This window comes from Panthera tigris, chromosome C2, assembly GCF_018350195.1.
Source record: "Panthera tigris isolate Pti1 chromosome C2, P.tigris_Pti1_mat1.1, whole genome shotgun sequence".
In the NCBI taxonomy this organism is placed as follows: Eukaryota; Metazoa; Chordata; class Mammalia; order Carnivora; family Felidae; genus Panthera; species Panthera tigris.
In genome coordinates this window covers 69678927-69695864 of record NC_056668.1, presented here as the reverse complement: position 1 = coordinate 69695864, position 16938 = coordinate 69678927, and the positions used below count along the sequence as shown (strand labels likewise).

At 48.0% G+C, this 16938-nt stretch overlaps 1 protein-coding gene across 1 annotated transcript in view; it reads left to right on the top strand.

Moving 5' to 3' along the window:
• Window positions 1-16938, top strand: part of ITGB5 (integrin subunit beta 5) — a 120757-nt gene that overhangs the window by 85736 nt on the left and 18083 nt on the right. The window contains exon 10 of the mRNA XM_042998988.1: window positions 1233-1662. Coding sequence (XP_042854922.1) covers window positions 1233-1662 — 430 coding nt within the window. The remainder of the gene's footprint in view (window positions 1-1232; window positions 1663-16938) is intronic.

The window sequence follows — 16938 nt, the reverse complement described above, 5'->3', positions numbered from 1 at the left end:
CAGAGCCTGGAGCCTGCTTCGGATTCCGTGTCTCCCTCTCTGTCTGCCCCTCCCCTGCTCACGCTTTGTCTCTGTCTCTGTCTCAAAAATAAACATGAAATGAGATGAAATAAAATAAAGACATTTGGCCAGATGCAGTGAGTCAGTTTCTGGAGTGGGCACAGGCCTCTGTCTGGTCAGAGAGTGCCACCGTTGAGAGGAGTGTTTCAGAGTAGTGTTTGGTCAGGGGGTGCCAGCTACCTGTCTGCGGACCCCACCTGTGCTGGGCTCTGAGCCAAGTGTTGGATGACTACCGCACATGGCTCCTTTCTCGGTGGGAGGTGGGGGGGGGGGGCGGGGAGCCAGGCTCCGCCCCCTGGGAGAGCCAGGCTGCTGTGTCCTTGTCATCCTCACACTGCAGCCCTGTGGGCAGCCAACAGGCATCTTTCGTGCACCACCGTCTGCCACCTAGAACCACCTTGCTGCCTGTTTCCAGGGCAACCCATGAGAAGCTCAGGAGGTAGCGGCACTTCTCTTCATGCTTTGTTTAAAAGGAGAAATATTGTACGTGTGTGTGGAGTGTTTCATCTGTGATGACTCTTGTTTACGACCTTGGGGCCGTGATCGTGAAAGACGCAGCTACGAGGACCAGCCAGAGGAGGAACCTGGGTCGAGCGTGAGCGAGGCTTCAGGTGTTACCTGTGGGAAGACAGATACCCTGGAAGGGACCCAGGGTCATCCCGTCCCCTCTCCAGAAGGAAAGGAAACCTTTCTGCAGAGGGGCAGGCAATCGGCCAGGGTCCATGGACCTCCGTGCCCTGTGAGGTCAGGGAGAACTAGCTCAGTGCCCGGCATGGAAGACGTGCTTAGCAAGTACTTGTTGACTGAGTGACTTCCACAATGGCCAGGGGAGAGGATAGGATACAAGTGAAATGCAGGAAGAACTGTGTGACCTGGAATGAGTCTCTACCTTTCTGTGGAAGCCCGAAGTTTCCTCAGGGTCGTGCAGATGAAAAGATAACGTGCCCGTCAAACACGGGCGCGCCCGAGTGTTCTCGTCCTCGGTACAGTGAGGGCGCTTGGTGGCCTGGGGCCTCTTCCTCCTTGGGGCTCAGTGGCAGCTCTGCATCAAGGACCTTGGGACGGGGGTGGGGGGGAAGTTCCCTGGGTCCCCGGGGGGGTTAGGAGGCTGGTGCAGATACCCCAGAGCTCTTGACTAGCCACGCCACATCCCCTCTCTTCTTTCTGCACAGGCGTCCTTCGAGGTGTCGGCGGAGGCCCGGAGCTGTCCAGGCAAGCACGCGGAGCACACGTTCACGCTGCGGCCAGTGGGGTTCCGGGACAGCCTGGAGGTGGGGGTCACCTACAGCTGCAGGTGCGGCTGCAGCACAGGGCTGGAGCCCGACAGCGCCAGATGCAGTGGGAACGGGACTTACGTCTGTGGCCTGTGCGACTGCAACCCCAGCTACCTGGGCACCAGGTGTGAGTGCCAGGAAGGGGAGAGCCAGAGTGGATACCAGAACCTGTGCCGGGAAGCAGAGGGCAAGCCCCTGTGCAGCGGGCGTGGGGAGTGCAGCTGCAACCAGTGCTCCTGCTTCGAGAGCGAGTTCGGCAAGATCTACGGGGCTTTCTGCCAGTGTGACAACTTTTCCTGTGCCAGAAACAGAGGGGTCCTCTGCTCAGGTAGGCACCCCGCAAGCACTGTAGTGCTGAGCCAGGCCCAGGCACCACTGGGACATCCCTCACTCAAAGTGTGCCTTTTACTAACTGCTGCTGTCCTCCTGGGAGAAGGCGAGGGCAAGCCTTGCCTGCCACCAGGCTGGGGTGGAGACCAGTGTGTTGAACACAATGGCAGGAGAAGGACCAGCCAAGTGCATGTGGACTCTCAGGGTCACAGTGTGTGCTGTGAGTCATCCAGGCCTTCTTGCACAGCATTCCTGATGGGTAGGTGTTCAGTCTCTTCTGGATTGCCTTCTGAGACAGGGAGCTCACTGGGGCCGGTAGTGGTTATTCCCTTGTTAGACATGGCATTCATCGCCTGTTGCTGCTCTGACAAATTTCTACAGACTTAGTGGCTTAAAACAACACACATGCATTCTGTTACTGTTCTGAAAGTCCGAAGTCCACAGTGGATACTAGTTAGCTAAAATTCAGGTGTCTGTGGGGCTGCATTCCTTTTAGAAGCTCCAGGGGAGAATCGGTTCCGTTGTGGTTCCCCACCCTGTTCCAGCTTCTAGAAGCTGTCTGCATTCCTTAGCTTGTAGCCCCTTCCTCCACTTTCAAAACCAGCAGTGTGGCACCCCGATCTTTCTCTGAGTCTGACCTCTGCTTTGTTGTTGCATCTCTTTCTCTGATATTCCTGCCTCCCTCTTATAAGAAGCCTTGTGATTACAAGGCTAATCCTGGAGTCTCCCCATCTTAAGATCCTTGACTTCATCAAACTTGCAAAGTCCTTTTTTACCACTTAAGGTAACACAGACACGGGTTCTGGGATTGGGCCGTGGGCATCTTTGGGGGCCGTCATTCTGCCTCCCACAGGCACAGTTTGCAAGTTTCTTTTGATTGAACAGAACATTGTTTCTCAGTAATTCCTACTCACCGGTTCATGTTCTAGACCCCCTCTTCCATATGTCAGCCTGTCAAACATCTGAAAATTTCTTTACGTTTCTCTGTGCTCTTTTTTTTTTTTTTTTAATTTTTTAACGTTTATTTATTTTTGAGACAGAGACAGAGCATGAACAGGGGAGGGGCAGAGAGAGAGGGAGACACAGAATCCGAAACAGGCTCCAGGCTCTGAGCTGTCAGCACAGAGCCCGACGCGGGGCTCGAACTCACGGACCGTGAGATCATGACCTGAGCCGAAGTCAGACGCTTAACCGACCAAGCCACCCAGGCACCTCAACTCTGTGCTCTTTTCTTACCACAAAGACACCAAGGCTCTTCCTCCTCTGAGGACTCTAGCAGTTTATTAAGTGCACTTCTCAGCATCGAGTGTGTTGTCATTTTGGATAACAAGGGCTCGGCCCAGAGTTCAGCTGCACATTTCTGTGATCTGGACATTCCACTTCCATTAACACATCCTAACAATATGTCCACTTTTTATTTTCTGTTAAACAATCACATGATACTGTTGAGGTGCTTTTAAACATTACTACCAAAAGTTGAAGGTTTTTAATTTTTTAAATGAACTATGGCCAAGCCAAGTGTTTGTTGTCTCCTGTTTGAGCGCTTGAAGTTTTCAATCTAAGAATAAGACTTTCCATGGATTCCAGTGAAATTACAATTGGCAGCTCCCGTTCTGGAAGTTGCATTCTTATGAGATACTGTAAAATCGTGTCTCAGAGGGGTCACTCCGTCCAAAACCATGCTGCCTGCAAATACAGTAAGTGGAACAATTTTAGGCAGGATCTTAGTTTCTTCTGCAGTGTATTCTGTTGTTTCTGTGATTCCTCCTTGCAAATGGTCTTACAGTTGGGAAGTACTGATTTGAAAGGAACTTTGAGTATAGTAGGGAAGAGAAAGCAGAAACATAGGAAGCAAACCAGAGCATATAAATGACCTGTCCCTGTGGAAGAATGACCATCCCTCTGTGGAAGGAGCAGGTGCTGAGGGTGGCCTGGACATGGGTTAGCAGGTGAGGCCTCCTGGGATTTGATTTGGATCCCTGCTGCACGGTCAGCACATCAAATCCTCATTCTTCCACCCGTGACATTTCTCTAGGACATTCACATGCCCTCTACCTTCTGGAGCAATTCAAGTTGTGAACAGGGCATGTGAATGTCCTAGAGAAATGTCACGGGTGGAAGAATGAGGATTTGATGTGCTGACCGTGCAGCAGGGATCCACTCTTCCTCTGTCAAAGAGATGAGGGTCTGGGATTCGCGACATGGTTCTATCTGTGTTAGCAGGAAAAGTGCTTAGGATCAGGCTGTCCTGGGTCTGAATCCAATAACACCACCTGCTGCTTGTGTCACTCTGGGCATAGAGCTCTTGCAAACGAGAGAGAATGTGAATAAAGCACCCAGTGCACAGCCTGGAACAAAAGGAGGGCTCAGTGACCACTGGCTGCTTTATGAGTCAGTGCCACCACCTCTGGTCGCTGCAGCCGCTGCCCAATGTGCAGAAGGGGCCGGCCTCCCCCTGTGAATCACCAGGCTTTGCCTAAGGAGTGCCAGCATGGCAGAATGGACCTTGCTTCCCTTTAGCAGCACCATAAAAGCCCCAAGGAGCCTGGCAGTGTCCGTAACTGGCTTTTAGCAGCATTTTTTCTTTTTTCAAACTTTCACAACCATTCTCATGAAACTGTCCCTCCTTCAGGAGCCAGAAACAATCCCCTGATATGTCTTTATGCAGAAGGCTGCTTGTGTCCACATTGCCTGGGAGCAAGGGCTTCTAAGCCAGATGACACGTGCCAATTCCATCCCCGTAGTTTCTCAGCCTACTGACGGGTTGTCTTGTACTTCTGGTTTCCTGTCTTAAAATAGCTCACAACCCCTTGTTTCTACATTATTTTGAACTTTGAAGGAGAAGACATAGAGGAAGGACCTGGCCTGGTGCTAGTTAGGAGAGGGGCCCAGCATGCAGTAGATGCCTCCTCTCCCCCCACCCCCCGACAGATGTTAACATTTCTTTGCATACAGTGCAGAGTCTGGGTGTGCAGGGCGGGTGTGGGTGAGGTGTGAGTGGCCTCAGCATGGAAAACTTGTCATTTTGGAAGCAGGGGTATTATGTAGTTGAGAGAGTACGCAGCTGTTTTGTCCAACCACCGGAATGCACAGTTCTGAGTTAAGCTTGCATTTCAGAATTCTGCCCGGGTGCTGTTTCTCTCTGCCTCCCTTCACCCCATACAATCCTACAGTATTGAGAGACTCTCCCTGGGTAGAGAAGAGGCAGATTCTTGAAGCTCTCAAGGCTCCCACATGCATGATGCCTCAGGCCACTAACTTCTTAGGATGTTTTCCACCCCCGTTGGAAAAGCCATACACATTCATTAAAGAGAATGTGAAAAATAATTCTGTCGATAGATGTGCTGGCTGTCCTTGCTGTCTGCATCCGTCTTGGTCACTGGGATTAATTTGGAACATCTGGTGACCCAGACAAGGAACTCCTTCCTCCCGTACTGGTTAACGTACATCCTTTGTGAAACTGTGTGCTTGGTCAGATAGCTGGAGAATTCTTAGGTTTAGAAGAGTAGAAAAAATTTAAATAAATTGTTTATAATTCCTTCACTCATACTTGGAGAGGTTAGTCAGTGTCTTTCCTTCTAAACTTTTTTTCTAAGTTAGTATGTGTGTGTCTGTGTACAATTTTGTGTTGTGCTTTTCTCGGGTAATACATCCTGAGACGTACTTAAAGTTGCATGACTTTCATACCTCATTGATTAGAACATTTTGAGTCTCTTTCCATTGCATCCCCAATTACCCTCTATACCCGTTCACTTTAAAAGCAACAACTAAGTTGAAACGTGAAGCCATCCAAGTCTTCCTGGGGAAAACAGTTTCTGGAATGAGGTCATTGTTGTGTTTGGTTATTCGGTAAGGACTTAAAACTGAGCCCAGCTCCAGGCAGGACTCACTCTTGCACATCCATGTAGCACCCCACTCATCTTTCCTTGTCTCTCGAACACTGCTGCTGTCTCGGGAAGGCAGCCGTGACTGGGTGGGTGATGGGTTCCGTTCCCCAGTTCCTTGGCACCCATGATCAGCTTAGAACTCCCGCCTGGAACTGTGTCCATTGGTTTCAAACTCTTAGACTGCTGTTATATTTGGGGTTTTTGTGGGAGAGAAGTCTGTTTCCCAGCAGCCACTCTGGTCTTGAAGGTGCTGACTCAGAGGCTCATGGGCAGCTGACTTCAGCGTTCTCCCACAGTCCTTCCCGCCCTTTCCCTGCAGCCTGCCCGCAAGGGGCCGTGTGGTTGTGGTCTGTCTTCAGACGGGGGGGGGGTCAGGCAGGGAGCCAGGGCCAGGCTCGGTGGGGACATCCTAGAGAAGCTCCTTCCACTTCTCTCTGGCGTTTTTGTCTATCCTTGTCTCGTTGTCTGCCCTACCCCCAGAGAGGACCGAGGGGGGAATGCAAGAGAGTACAAGTTTGTAATGTGTCATTCAGCATAAAAGTTGGTAGTGAAGCAAATCAGACTAAGGTTTGGAAGCGGTGACTTTTGGGACACATTGTCATAGGAATGCCCTGTGTGCGTGTTGTGTTTCTCTCTGGTTTCTAGAGACAACATAACCTAGGGAATGGTTCTGTCCACAGACGGTCCCTGTGTGTGCAAAGGGAGCTTTATGGAGCCACTGTGAGGTTTCTATTCTTCTGAGTCTCGTAAAGTGTTGACCCTTCAGAGTCCCTCCCCCAGTGGAACATAAGAAGTAGGACATGGTCTGTTTAGTTTTGTTTTTGTTTTTTTTTTTAATGTTTATTTATTTTTTTTTCCAAATAACATGTTTGTTTTATTTTTTTTTCCAATATATGAAATTTATTGTCAAATTGGTTTCCATACAACACCCAGTGCTCATCCCAAAAGGTGCCCTCCTCAATACCCATCCCCCACGCTCCCCTCCCTCCCACCCCCCATCAACCCTCAGTTTGCTCTCAGTTTTTAACAGTCTCTTATGCTTTGGCTCTCTCCCACTCTAACCTCTTTTTTTTTTTTTTTCCTTCCCCTCCCCCATGGGTTTCTGTTAAGTTTCTCAGGATCCACATAAGAGTGAAACCATATGGTATCTGTCTTTCTCTGTATGGCTTATTTCACTTAGCATCACACTCTCCAGTTCCATCCACGTTGCTACATAATGTTTATTTATTTTTGAGAGAGAGACAGACAGACAGACAAAGCATGAGCAGGGGAGGAACAGAAAGAGAGACCCAGAATCCCAAGCAGGCTTCAGGCTCCAAGCTGTCAACACAGAGCCCGATGCGGGGCTTGAACTCACAAACCACGAGATCATGACCTGAGCCGAAGTCAGATGCTTAACCCACTGAGCCACCCAGGCGCCCCTGTTTAGTTGTTTTTAATGTAGTAAAAGATTATTGCTCAAACTTTGTTGTTCTTTGTTGTTCTTTGTTGGTTTCTATACCCAAACAGTGCATGCCCTGGGACTTGAGTTACTTCTTTGTGGTAAACTGTTGAAATCAGTCTCCACATGGAAGATTTCAGCACTCTCTGTGCCTTGGATGACTGCCCTGGGGTGCAGTGAATAGCTTGCTAATTAATAGTCAGCCTACTTCTTGGGTTTCATATATTGAGAAAATTTAAATCAAATAGGATAGGGAATTTTGAACAGAGCCCTTTAGGTCTTCTGACTGTGAGATCCCAAAAGTACCTCTAAGTAAGGTCTCAAATATTTTTCTTCCTCTAATAGGCTTTTTGGCCAGGTTATACATACATATATACGTATATTTATGTTTTTCTTTTCCATACAGATTTTTATATAGATATAAAAATTCTTTAATGTGTGGCAGGCAGTTAGAGATTAAGGGACATCTGCAATTCTCTCTCAAACATAAAAAAAATGGGAGAGTGACAATGGTGGCATCATTTTAGTGGCCAGAGCCAGCATCTAAACGCTGGGGCTGAGGCTGGGCTGATGGCTTCCAGAAGGCTTCACAAGGCTGTGTGAAACCTCTCCAGTTAAAAACACCTCTGACATTAAGGCCTGGTTCTAGACTTCTTGATTCTTGCCAAATGAAACACCTCCTTTGGCAACAATTATCCAGCTATGTTCATAACACTATTTCTCACCATATTTATCCTGTTTTCTTCAGAAATGTAATTTTCACACTCATGGTAAGTATCCCAGTGCCGTTCCTGGGTCTGTGGTCACGGTACTTTCTGCCACTGCATTGCAATTTGTATAGATCATAAATGGCTTGTTATAAAACCGAGTTGAATGTGGCTGCACAACAGAGGCCTCAAAAAGTACCTTTTGAATGAGCCATGATTTGACACCTTTAATTTTCCAAGAAAGGGGCCTCTTGGTGGGATTGCTACCCCTGTAGAGCCTCAGGTGAGAGAGCCTAGAAAATTCTTCAGGTTTTTGCATGTATATTAATCTCTTCTTAGTTTGTTGATGGTTACGTGGGTGCTACTTGCAAATATAAAAATGCAAAATATATACATTTTCTAGAGAAAGGGCCTCTTGTCCCCCACAGGAATGTCCTGCATAGCAGTTTCCCTTATTTGCTATTACATAAATCCTAATTATGCACGTGACAGCGGAAGTTGAGAGGGTCCTATTCCATTGTGGAGCACTCAGAATACGGTGGCTCTAAGAGCAGAATTTGTTACAGGATTCTTCAATAATTATGATCATAAGGAATGACATACCCCTAATTAGTAAAGACACTTCCATTTACCAGTCCATGTTCAAATCTGGATTCTAAACCCGGCCCTGCCCCTTTCTACTTCTGTGACCTTGGACTCTTCACTTACCCTCCCTGACAGATTTTTTCTTTCTTTTTCTTTCTTTTTTTTTTTTTTGTAAGTTTTTACTTAAACTCCAATTAGATGTTACCATCTAATTACAGTGTAATATTAGTTTCAGGTGTACAATACAGCAATTCAACAATTCTAACATCATCCAGTGCTCATCACAACAAGTGCCCTCCTTAATCCCCATCGCCTATTTCACCCATCTCCCCACCCACCCCACTTCTGGTAACCAACAGCTTTTGACAGATTTTCTTATCTGTCAAATACCCCAGAGGGTTGTGAGCATCAAATAGAACAATGTCCGTAAAGCTCCTTGAACACTGCCTCACGTTGGGGGTTTGAGTAAATGTCACTACCTAACCTCCCCCGTGCACCCCTTCTTGGAGGCATGTCTTCTTGCATAGAGATAAGCATCAGAGACATTCATAGCATCGGAACAGGTCGGTTTCAGAAGTTCATTCCATGATCAAGAATTTAGTAAGAATTCCATCTGTATCCAGATACTGCCCAAGTTCACTTGAAAGACACAAAGGGACCCACATTTAGGGCCTAGTCCTATCACAAAACAGTGCATGAACCAGGTGCATTGAGCTGCTCTCCCCAGGGTCAGCCAGCTTCTTGCAGCTTGTGATTGGAGAGAGTTCTTTGGGAAAACCAGAGCGTAGCAAGTACCCGATGTTAGTGCAGCTGCAGATGCAGAAACCGTGATCTCTGCCTGAGGGTCATCTTGTTTTAGGTGAGTGGCTGATTCCGTGTCCTGCAGTAAGAGCTCACTGAGCACTGTTCACCTGCCAGGGCTGTGCTTTGAGCCAGGGTCACAGCTGGGCTGCTTGCAGTCTTGAATTAATTTCTAAATGTTTGTTGCCCCTAGACTTTTCCACTTCTCAGAAACTTTCTGAGACTGAGGAATGAGGATATGAGTCATTCGCACTTCTACCTTGACCATCCGACTTTATGAGATCTTGAAAGACAAGGGAGAGAGTATTGGGAGACTGGGTTGAGAACCTGCCTTGTTCCATGCTCTGAGCTCAGCTCTGGGTGGAGTTTTCTTGCTGCCCTTGCTCCCTGCTCAGATCCTGTTTCTGCAAAGATCTTAAGCAACAGTCCACCAGTGATTCTGAAAAATGGACCATCCTAAGCATTGGATCTTACCTCACTGCCCTTCTCTTGCTAGTTAGAAAGGGAAATGTGCAAGCATAGCCCCTGTGGTGAAGAACCTATACATGCCTTTGAACTTCAGGACTGATCCTGAAGGGCATGACACTTGGCTTGTGAAAGAGATCATGAAACTTAAAAAGCAAAGGAAAATCCTAGAAAGGCCATGAGAATGCCCAAGATAAGATCTTAGTCATGTATAGGTTTGGGTGGCATTAGTTTTTTGATATTATAGGATAACACATTAGGCAATTTTCCATTCTTAGTTAAATTGAGAACTATATGATCTCCAGTATTGGTTTCATTTCTTCAGTGTTGAGCCCTGGCTTTGAGTTTGATCTCGACTTGGAAACTGTGACATACTGATTATAGGCCTCCGCTGCTCAGTGCCTCTGGTGGGGTGGGGTGGAATTGGAAGGAGTAGCCCTGTTTTCCTTTGGGATGAGCGTCCATGACTCTATGAAAACTGACCTAAGAGCCCCACCCAGATTCTAATACTCCCTGGTGTCTGGAAGCTGCTCTGAGTGAGTCTGACCTATTGCACCTTTGGCTTCCCTTGTCTGGGACACCTGCTGGTCACCCTGGGACCCAGAAGAGGGGACCTCCAATAACTCCAGCCCACAACCACCATGTCTTGATCAGGTGACCCCACCATTCCTAAGCTAAAGGAATATCCTTCCCATGTTGGTATGTTATTTGACACAACATTGGTCTTTAGTAATAGGCAAATGTAATAATATAAGGAACATCTATTTTAATGCCCTTTTCACTATATTGAGGTGGTTTCCTTGGAAACAAACTGAGGCTCATTTGTTAGTATTTTGCGCTCATAATGAGTAAGCACTTAATAGTAGGATTATTTGTGTCTTGTGCCTTTGCTAATAGCATCTGTCACACACAGTGGGTTGACATTTTACTACCCGCTTGACTGTGTACATTTGGGGAAACTGAGACTCAGAACCTGGACTAAAGCTTGCTGGGATTCTTGGTTATAGATTCAGACCAGGAGAACCTTGCAAGTAAATAGTTACCTCATTTCTACCAAATTTTACTTATTTTGATTAGCTTGAGGCCCTTCCCAAATCTCTGAATTACCAATCCAGTTTTCTCTGCCACCACCCAAGCATTGAGCCTGCATTTTCCAAGTCTTACCTAATAAGTGCTCTTTATTTCGGTCAAAATTTTAGGAAACATTTAGTGTCTGTTTTCCTAAGTGAGTGTTTGTCTGGGTTACGTAAGGACATATCAGATACAGCAGACCAGGCTGAAGGACACACGTGGACCAGGGGACAGGCTGAGGTAGCTGTCCTTTTCTGACTATTATTTGATGGAAGGCAGAGTGTTCCCCTTCATATTCAGTGGGTGTCTGGCTGTTGTTATTGGTTATGCTAAACCCACTTTCCTTAAATGAACCTTTGTGGGCCTGTTCTAATTTATAAAATGCTTTTGACATGAGTGATGTCATTAAGTTGTTGTTACTCTACCAGGCGATTGATGTGGCTGTTACTGACCTGACCCAAGTGGAGGAGGCTGCGGCCGAGAAGATTGGCACGTTGGCCACACTCCCCACCCATGGTTGGCCCAAATCCTTGACCCAGTAAAAGCCCACCTCCCCTAACTCTAGGGGAGCGCTCTTCTCTTCTCTGGGCACCTGCTTCCTGCCATCTTGTGGCTTAGCTGGGCTCCTGGCAGCCAAGCTTCAACGTGGCCCACTCACGTGACATTCCAAACCAGCTCTGTCCATTGAAAGTGCTGCACCCAGCTCTGAACAGTGGCCAGCTGAGGGTGGAACATGGCAGCTGTTAACCAACCACAACAACATGACGGTTTTCCAGGTTGAAAATAGTAACTCTCCCATCCTGTTGCAGTGACCAAGGGTAGTGAATTTATATCTCTCCGGATGTGGTTGGCATTCCCCCAGAAGTGCCTGCCAGGTGGATTGGGCAGGTTAAGCCAAACTGAAGATGTTGATCTGAGAAACCTCGGTTTCTTTTGGCCACAGGCCCTCTGTTTTTCTTTCTGAGTCAGCATTCCTTAGGGTCCTGTGAGGACTGTGGTTCATCTCGCTTAGCTGTTTATAGATTTTTTTGAGACTGGAAAGATGAGTTCCTTAAAGAACACAGATTTTGCCCTCTTGTGTCCATTGCTTTAGTCTCCTGCGATCGATAGACTTGGGCCAGAGACCAAGTCCTTTCTTTGCTGCCCTCATGTGAAATGCAATAGTAATTTGAGGGGCTCGGCAACAGGGCCTCAGCATTGAGAAATCAGGTGTGAGGACAAGAAAGGCAAAGGCATCCTTTGGGATGCCAACATCCTTTGACAGTGGAGTCTTAGCTTTCTAGCCAGTGCTGTCATCTCCAAAAGTAATGTTGAGGTTTGGAGAAGCTTAGCTTAAAGCAACATCACCCTATTTGTTTAGTGGTCATCATATTTTGCTGCTCAGATACAACATGAATGCAACATATGGTTCGGCAGATGAAGGCAAAGGGCGAGAGGCTTGTTGGAGCATTGACTTTTGGGAAGCACCATCAGTTGACCTTGTCAGGGCTGGTTCATTAGCACTAAGCCAAAGACAGAGGAGCTGTTGGCCTTGAGACTGACGATGCATCATTGTTCACATGTCTGAAGGACATTTTTTTGCTGGAGAAATCTGAACAATATGCAAGAGCAATAGCGGGGTGCAAAGCTTGTGCTGCTGGACTATAACCTTGACCTGCCAAACGAAAGAGAATTCTTAACCATTTTTTTCTCATGGTATTTTAAGTCTCTGGATTTCTTGGGCACATGTTAAGAATTTGAAATACCTCAAGAATCCTATTTAAGTTCATAAGCCTCAATAATGCTTCTGTTCCCTTTCTAATTTACAGATTTGGATATCTTCCTCCAGGGCTTCAGGTTTGTGCTGATGATATTCTCAGCCTCCAGCCCATGTTCTGAGCATCCACTGTGGGCCTGACGATTCTAGGCATTGGACAAAGAAAAATAAAATGCCATCTTTGATTTTGTTTGGGTTTGCTGACTAATGGGTTGAAGCAAACAAGTAAACAAACAGATATATCTGTGTGATAAGTGATTTTATATCTAAGCTTTCCTCTTAACTAAGCCTCCCATCAGCTTTTGAGCATGCTCAGGTCCCTTTGTTCTAGAAAAAAATAGAGAAAGAGAAACCTTCAGCCTCCTACCCATTCACTGTCCCCTTCTTTCCTCCGTATTCACAGCTATATTTCTGACAACATTTGTCTCCACCCAGTCAGCCTTAACCTCAGTCCAGTTTGGATTCAGAATAGGTCTTCCCAGATCCTTAATGGCCTTGTGCTGCTACATCTCATAGACTTTTTTTTAGCCCTTGACTTTTCTGGAACAGTTGACACTGTTGACCACCCCCACCTTGAACTCCTCTCTTCCCACGTTCAGCCTTTGGCCATCTCCTTTGGCGTCTCCTTTGCGGGATCCTTCACCTCTAGCAAACCACTCAATGCTGGCTTGTCCACTTGTCCAAGGCATAGCCTGGATGTCCCTTCCCAACACTCTCTCTTGAGAATCTCATCACACCCACACCTTCCATTGCTCAGACCTGCTGCTGAGCTCCCTCCACCATTTGCCTTCTTGACATCTCCAGTGGGTGTCTTCAGTGCACCTCAGCCTCAAGATGGCTCAAAGTGATCTCATGATCTTCCTCCCAGCCGTGGTTCTCTTCTGATTCTCCTTATCTCTCCTTTGATCTGTTTGCATAATCCAAAAACCTAGGAGTCATCCTTTTCCCACCTTTTCCTCAATGCCTACATCCCATATGCTACCAGGTCGTCCACTGACCTCTTATTTCTTTGAAATTCAACTCCTTGACCACCATCCTGGTCTATCTGTTCTCCACACCGCAAGGTGATCGTTGCAAAACCAAAACATGCTGATGTTCAGCACCTCATAGAGGCTGCACGTATGTGGGGATGGCCAGAACCCGGGATGCCTTGGAAAGCAGGGACGGCTGAAGAGACTCACGGGGTAGCCTGGGATGTTGCACCACAAAGTAGAGATGTAGAAGCTATGCTGTAGGTGATGAGAAGCCATGGAAGGGCTTTATGCAAGAGCATCATCACGTAGTTTATATTTTAGAGAAACGCTGTGGAGCCCAGGTGGAAACTGACTTGGGGGGGAGACAGACCATAGAATGGGAAGGCAGCCAGGAGGATGCTGTGGCATCCAGGTGAGGCTTGTGGCTTACCTCAAGTAATAGGAGTCTATTGTCAGGCCATTTAGGGCCTAAGGGATAAATTCAAACTCCTTAGTCTAATGCTCAGGCCTCCTTCCTCCATAATCTCCTTCCTTCCCTCCCTTTTACCATCTACTTGTCTGTTCATTCATATATATGTACATGCAATAGGCCTGTATCTATTTCTACACCCTCTCTTCCCATCCTAGTAGACCTCTCCTTTTTTCTTTTCTTTTTTTAATCTTTATTTATTTTTGAGAGAGACAGAACATGAGCAGAGGAGGAGCAGAGAGAGAGAGAGGGAGAGAGGGAGACACAGAACCCAAAATAGGCTCCAGGCTCTGAGCTATCAGCACAGAGCCCAACGGAGGGCTCAAACTCGGGAACAGAGAGATCATGACCTGAGCTAAAGTCTTGATGCTCAACTGACTGAGCCACCCAGGCTCCCCAAAACCTCTCCTCTTCATTTTTTTTTTAAATTTTTTCTTAACGTTTTATTTATTTTTGAGACAGGGAGAGACAGAGCATGAACAGGGGAGGGTCAGAGAGAGGGAGACACAGAATCTGAAACAGGCTCCAGGCTCTGAGCTGTCAGCACAGAGCCCGACGCGGGGCTCGAACTCACAGACCGCGAGATCATGACCTGAGCCGAAGTCGGCCGCTCAACTGACTGAGCCACCCAGGCTCCCCAAAACCTCTCCTCTTCAAATACTTCCCTTCCCAGCTGCCCACCCTATTCATCGTCACGTGTGAGCTTGTGCTGCTTTATTGCATCCCAAATGCCTTCTCTCCTCTACTATTCTGAAACCCACAGCTGAGCCTGAAGCCCACATCGGGCTCTCCACATTTCTCTGTGCCCTGACCTTAAGCAGCGTTATGATGGTTGTGGAGGAACTGGAGAGCCCACCTGATCTACCACCCTTGCTTTACAGAAGAGGCCAAGAGTACTTGAAGGATCAGTGGTTAAAAGAGCAAGTCTTGTGGATGGCTGTGTTGCACATTTTTAACTGTACCACATCCTGGGCTCTTTGAACATTTATCCCATATGTTATTTTTTAAAATTAAAAAAAAATTTTTTTGAGAGCCAGAGAGAGACAGCATGAGCCGGGAAGGGGCAGAGAGAGAGGGAGACACAGAATCCGAAGCTCAGGCTCCAGGCTCTGAGCTGTCAGCACAGAGCCCAACATGGGGCTCAAACGCACGAACTATGAGATCATGACCTGAGCCAAAGTAGGACGCTTAAACTACTGAGCCACCCAGGTTCCCCATATCCCATATGCTATTTTAATTGTTATCACGTAATCATGACTGGATGATACTGCAGAAGCAGTGTGTGCAGTGGTTAGGAATATGGGCTCCAGAGTCAAACAAGTGTGGTTTAGATCCTTGCCCTGACACCTGCTTGCTGTGCAGCTTTGGATAAATTACTTGGCCTCGTTTGGCCTCTCTGTGCCTCATTTGCCAGCTCTGGGAAAATTAGGGTGGTGCTTGTACCATGGCACAGGGTTATCAGCGCGGGGGGGGGGGGCGGGGGGGACTAATGAAATAATCCATGTAAAGGGCTTCGAACAATGCCTAGTCTGTTGTAAGTATTCCATGAAGTTTCTCTAGGTGAAGAGATTTTAAAAGTGGCTTGATGTCCCAGTGAAATTAAAAATCTCTTGGAGGCAGTACACCACACATTCTCTATTGCACATTACAAAGAATTTTCCCAATCCTGTACGGGGGACAAGGCAGTATCCCTCTTTCATTGACAAGAAAACCGGACCACTGCCCCGAGATAGCAGGTAGGTAGCTGAGATTGCACAGCAGCTCCGCTGAAAAAGGATGTCCCCAAACTGAGCTTTTCTGAGGCATTTCAAGTAGAGTGACAAGGATAGGACAGAGAGAGCTGAGGTCCAGGCTTGGTGTGGGGCGGGGCAGTGCTATGCTTCTTTGTTGGGGAGCGGCCCTTGCAGAGCGAGTTCTCCAGTCAGCGACGGTCCTTGGCAGGAGAATGCTGTGTTTACAGCCTCAGAAAGCCTGTGGAGCAAAGGTACACTTGTCAAGAACGACATCTCTCTTGCCCCTGGAGGTTTATTTAGTTGTTGCTAAAGTGCCTGGAGCCAGGCTAAGATCCCAAATCTCCTTTCTTTACTTTTTCTAGAACCAAGTCAGTGTACAGAAGGGAAAGATAAGATACGGGAGGGGCACATTCCCATGGGACCAGGCTCAGAGACACCCTGAGGATAGCAGGCAGCACAGGCGGAGCAGGGCCTGTGAGGACACGAGGGCCTGTTATGTAACTCTAACCTGCTTGTCAGCAGCGAACCAGGAAGAGTACTTCCTATGAGGGATTTCCCCTTCCTGCCCAGGAGCCCCACACAGAGAGGCCATGCCCTTTGGAAGCCTGCATATGTGTTTGGCCACAGAGAGGTGAGCCCGTGTCTGGTTTTGTTCTCCTCGATTTGTGTTTGTGCCAGGACGTGTGCCAAGGGCCCTCTGCTGTGTGTCCACAGGCTCCGAATGGGGACTCCAAACACCCCCCCTGATGTCAAAGGAGGCAGAACGGTGGCCTCTGACCCTGGTTGCCCTGGTGCCCTGGCTTGGCAGCCCTCAGGGCCGCGAGTCTCACAGACAGGGGTGACTGGAGGCACGTAACGTTCTGAGTTGGCCTCCTGCTCTTTTTAAGCCAATTGTTGGAGAATTCAAGACCCGACTTTGGTGACACAGTAGCCACCCGAATGAGCAGAGATTTTCAGAACACGCCCCTTCTTTTTCTTTCCTCTTCACCACTTCCTATTTACAGGGCTGCCTCTTATGAGAGGAGGGGAGACTGGGGAGCAGACGCAGAGCCCTGAGAGAAGGGGTGCAGGGTCTGTGAGGAGAGGAAACTAGGAAGGTGAGAGGAAGGGAACTGCTTGTGTGAGGGAGGGACACTGACTGTGGGGAGAGGGAGGGAGGGAGGCAGGACCGTGAGAAAGAGGAGGGAAGCGCCCTTCCTGTCTCAGGAACTGGGCTTAGTCCTCCTTCCCCTCCCCGGCCTTCTGGGAGCTAGGACCGGACTTGGGACTCCTGGAGGGGCCTGAAGCCGCTGCTGAAGGAAGCCACAGTGTGTTCCGGAGCTGGATGGAAACTATTTGGGGACCAGCTGTGGAGAGTTGGCTTGTGCCCTAAGGGTCTGACGTCT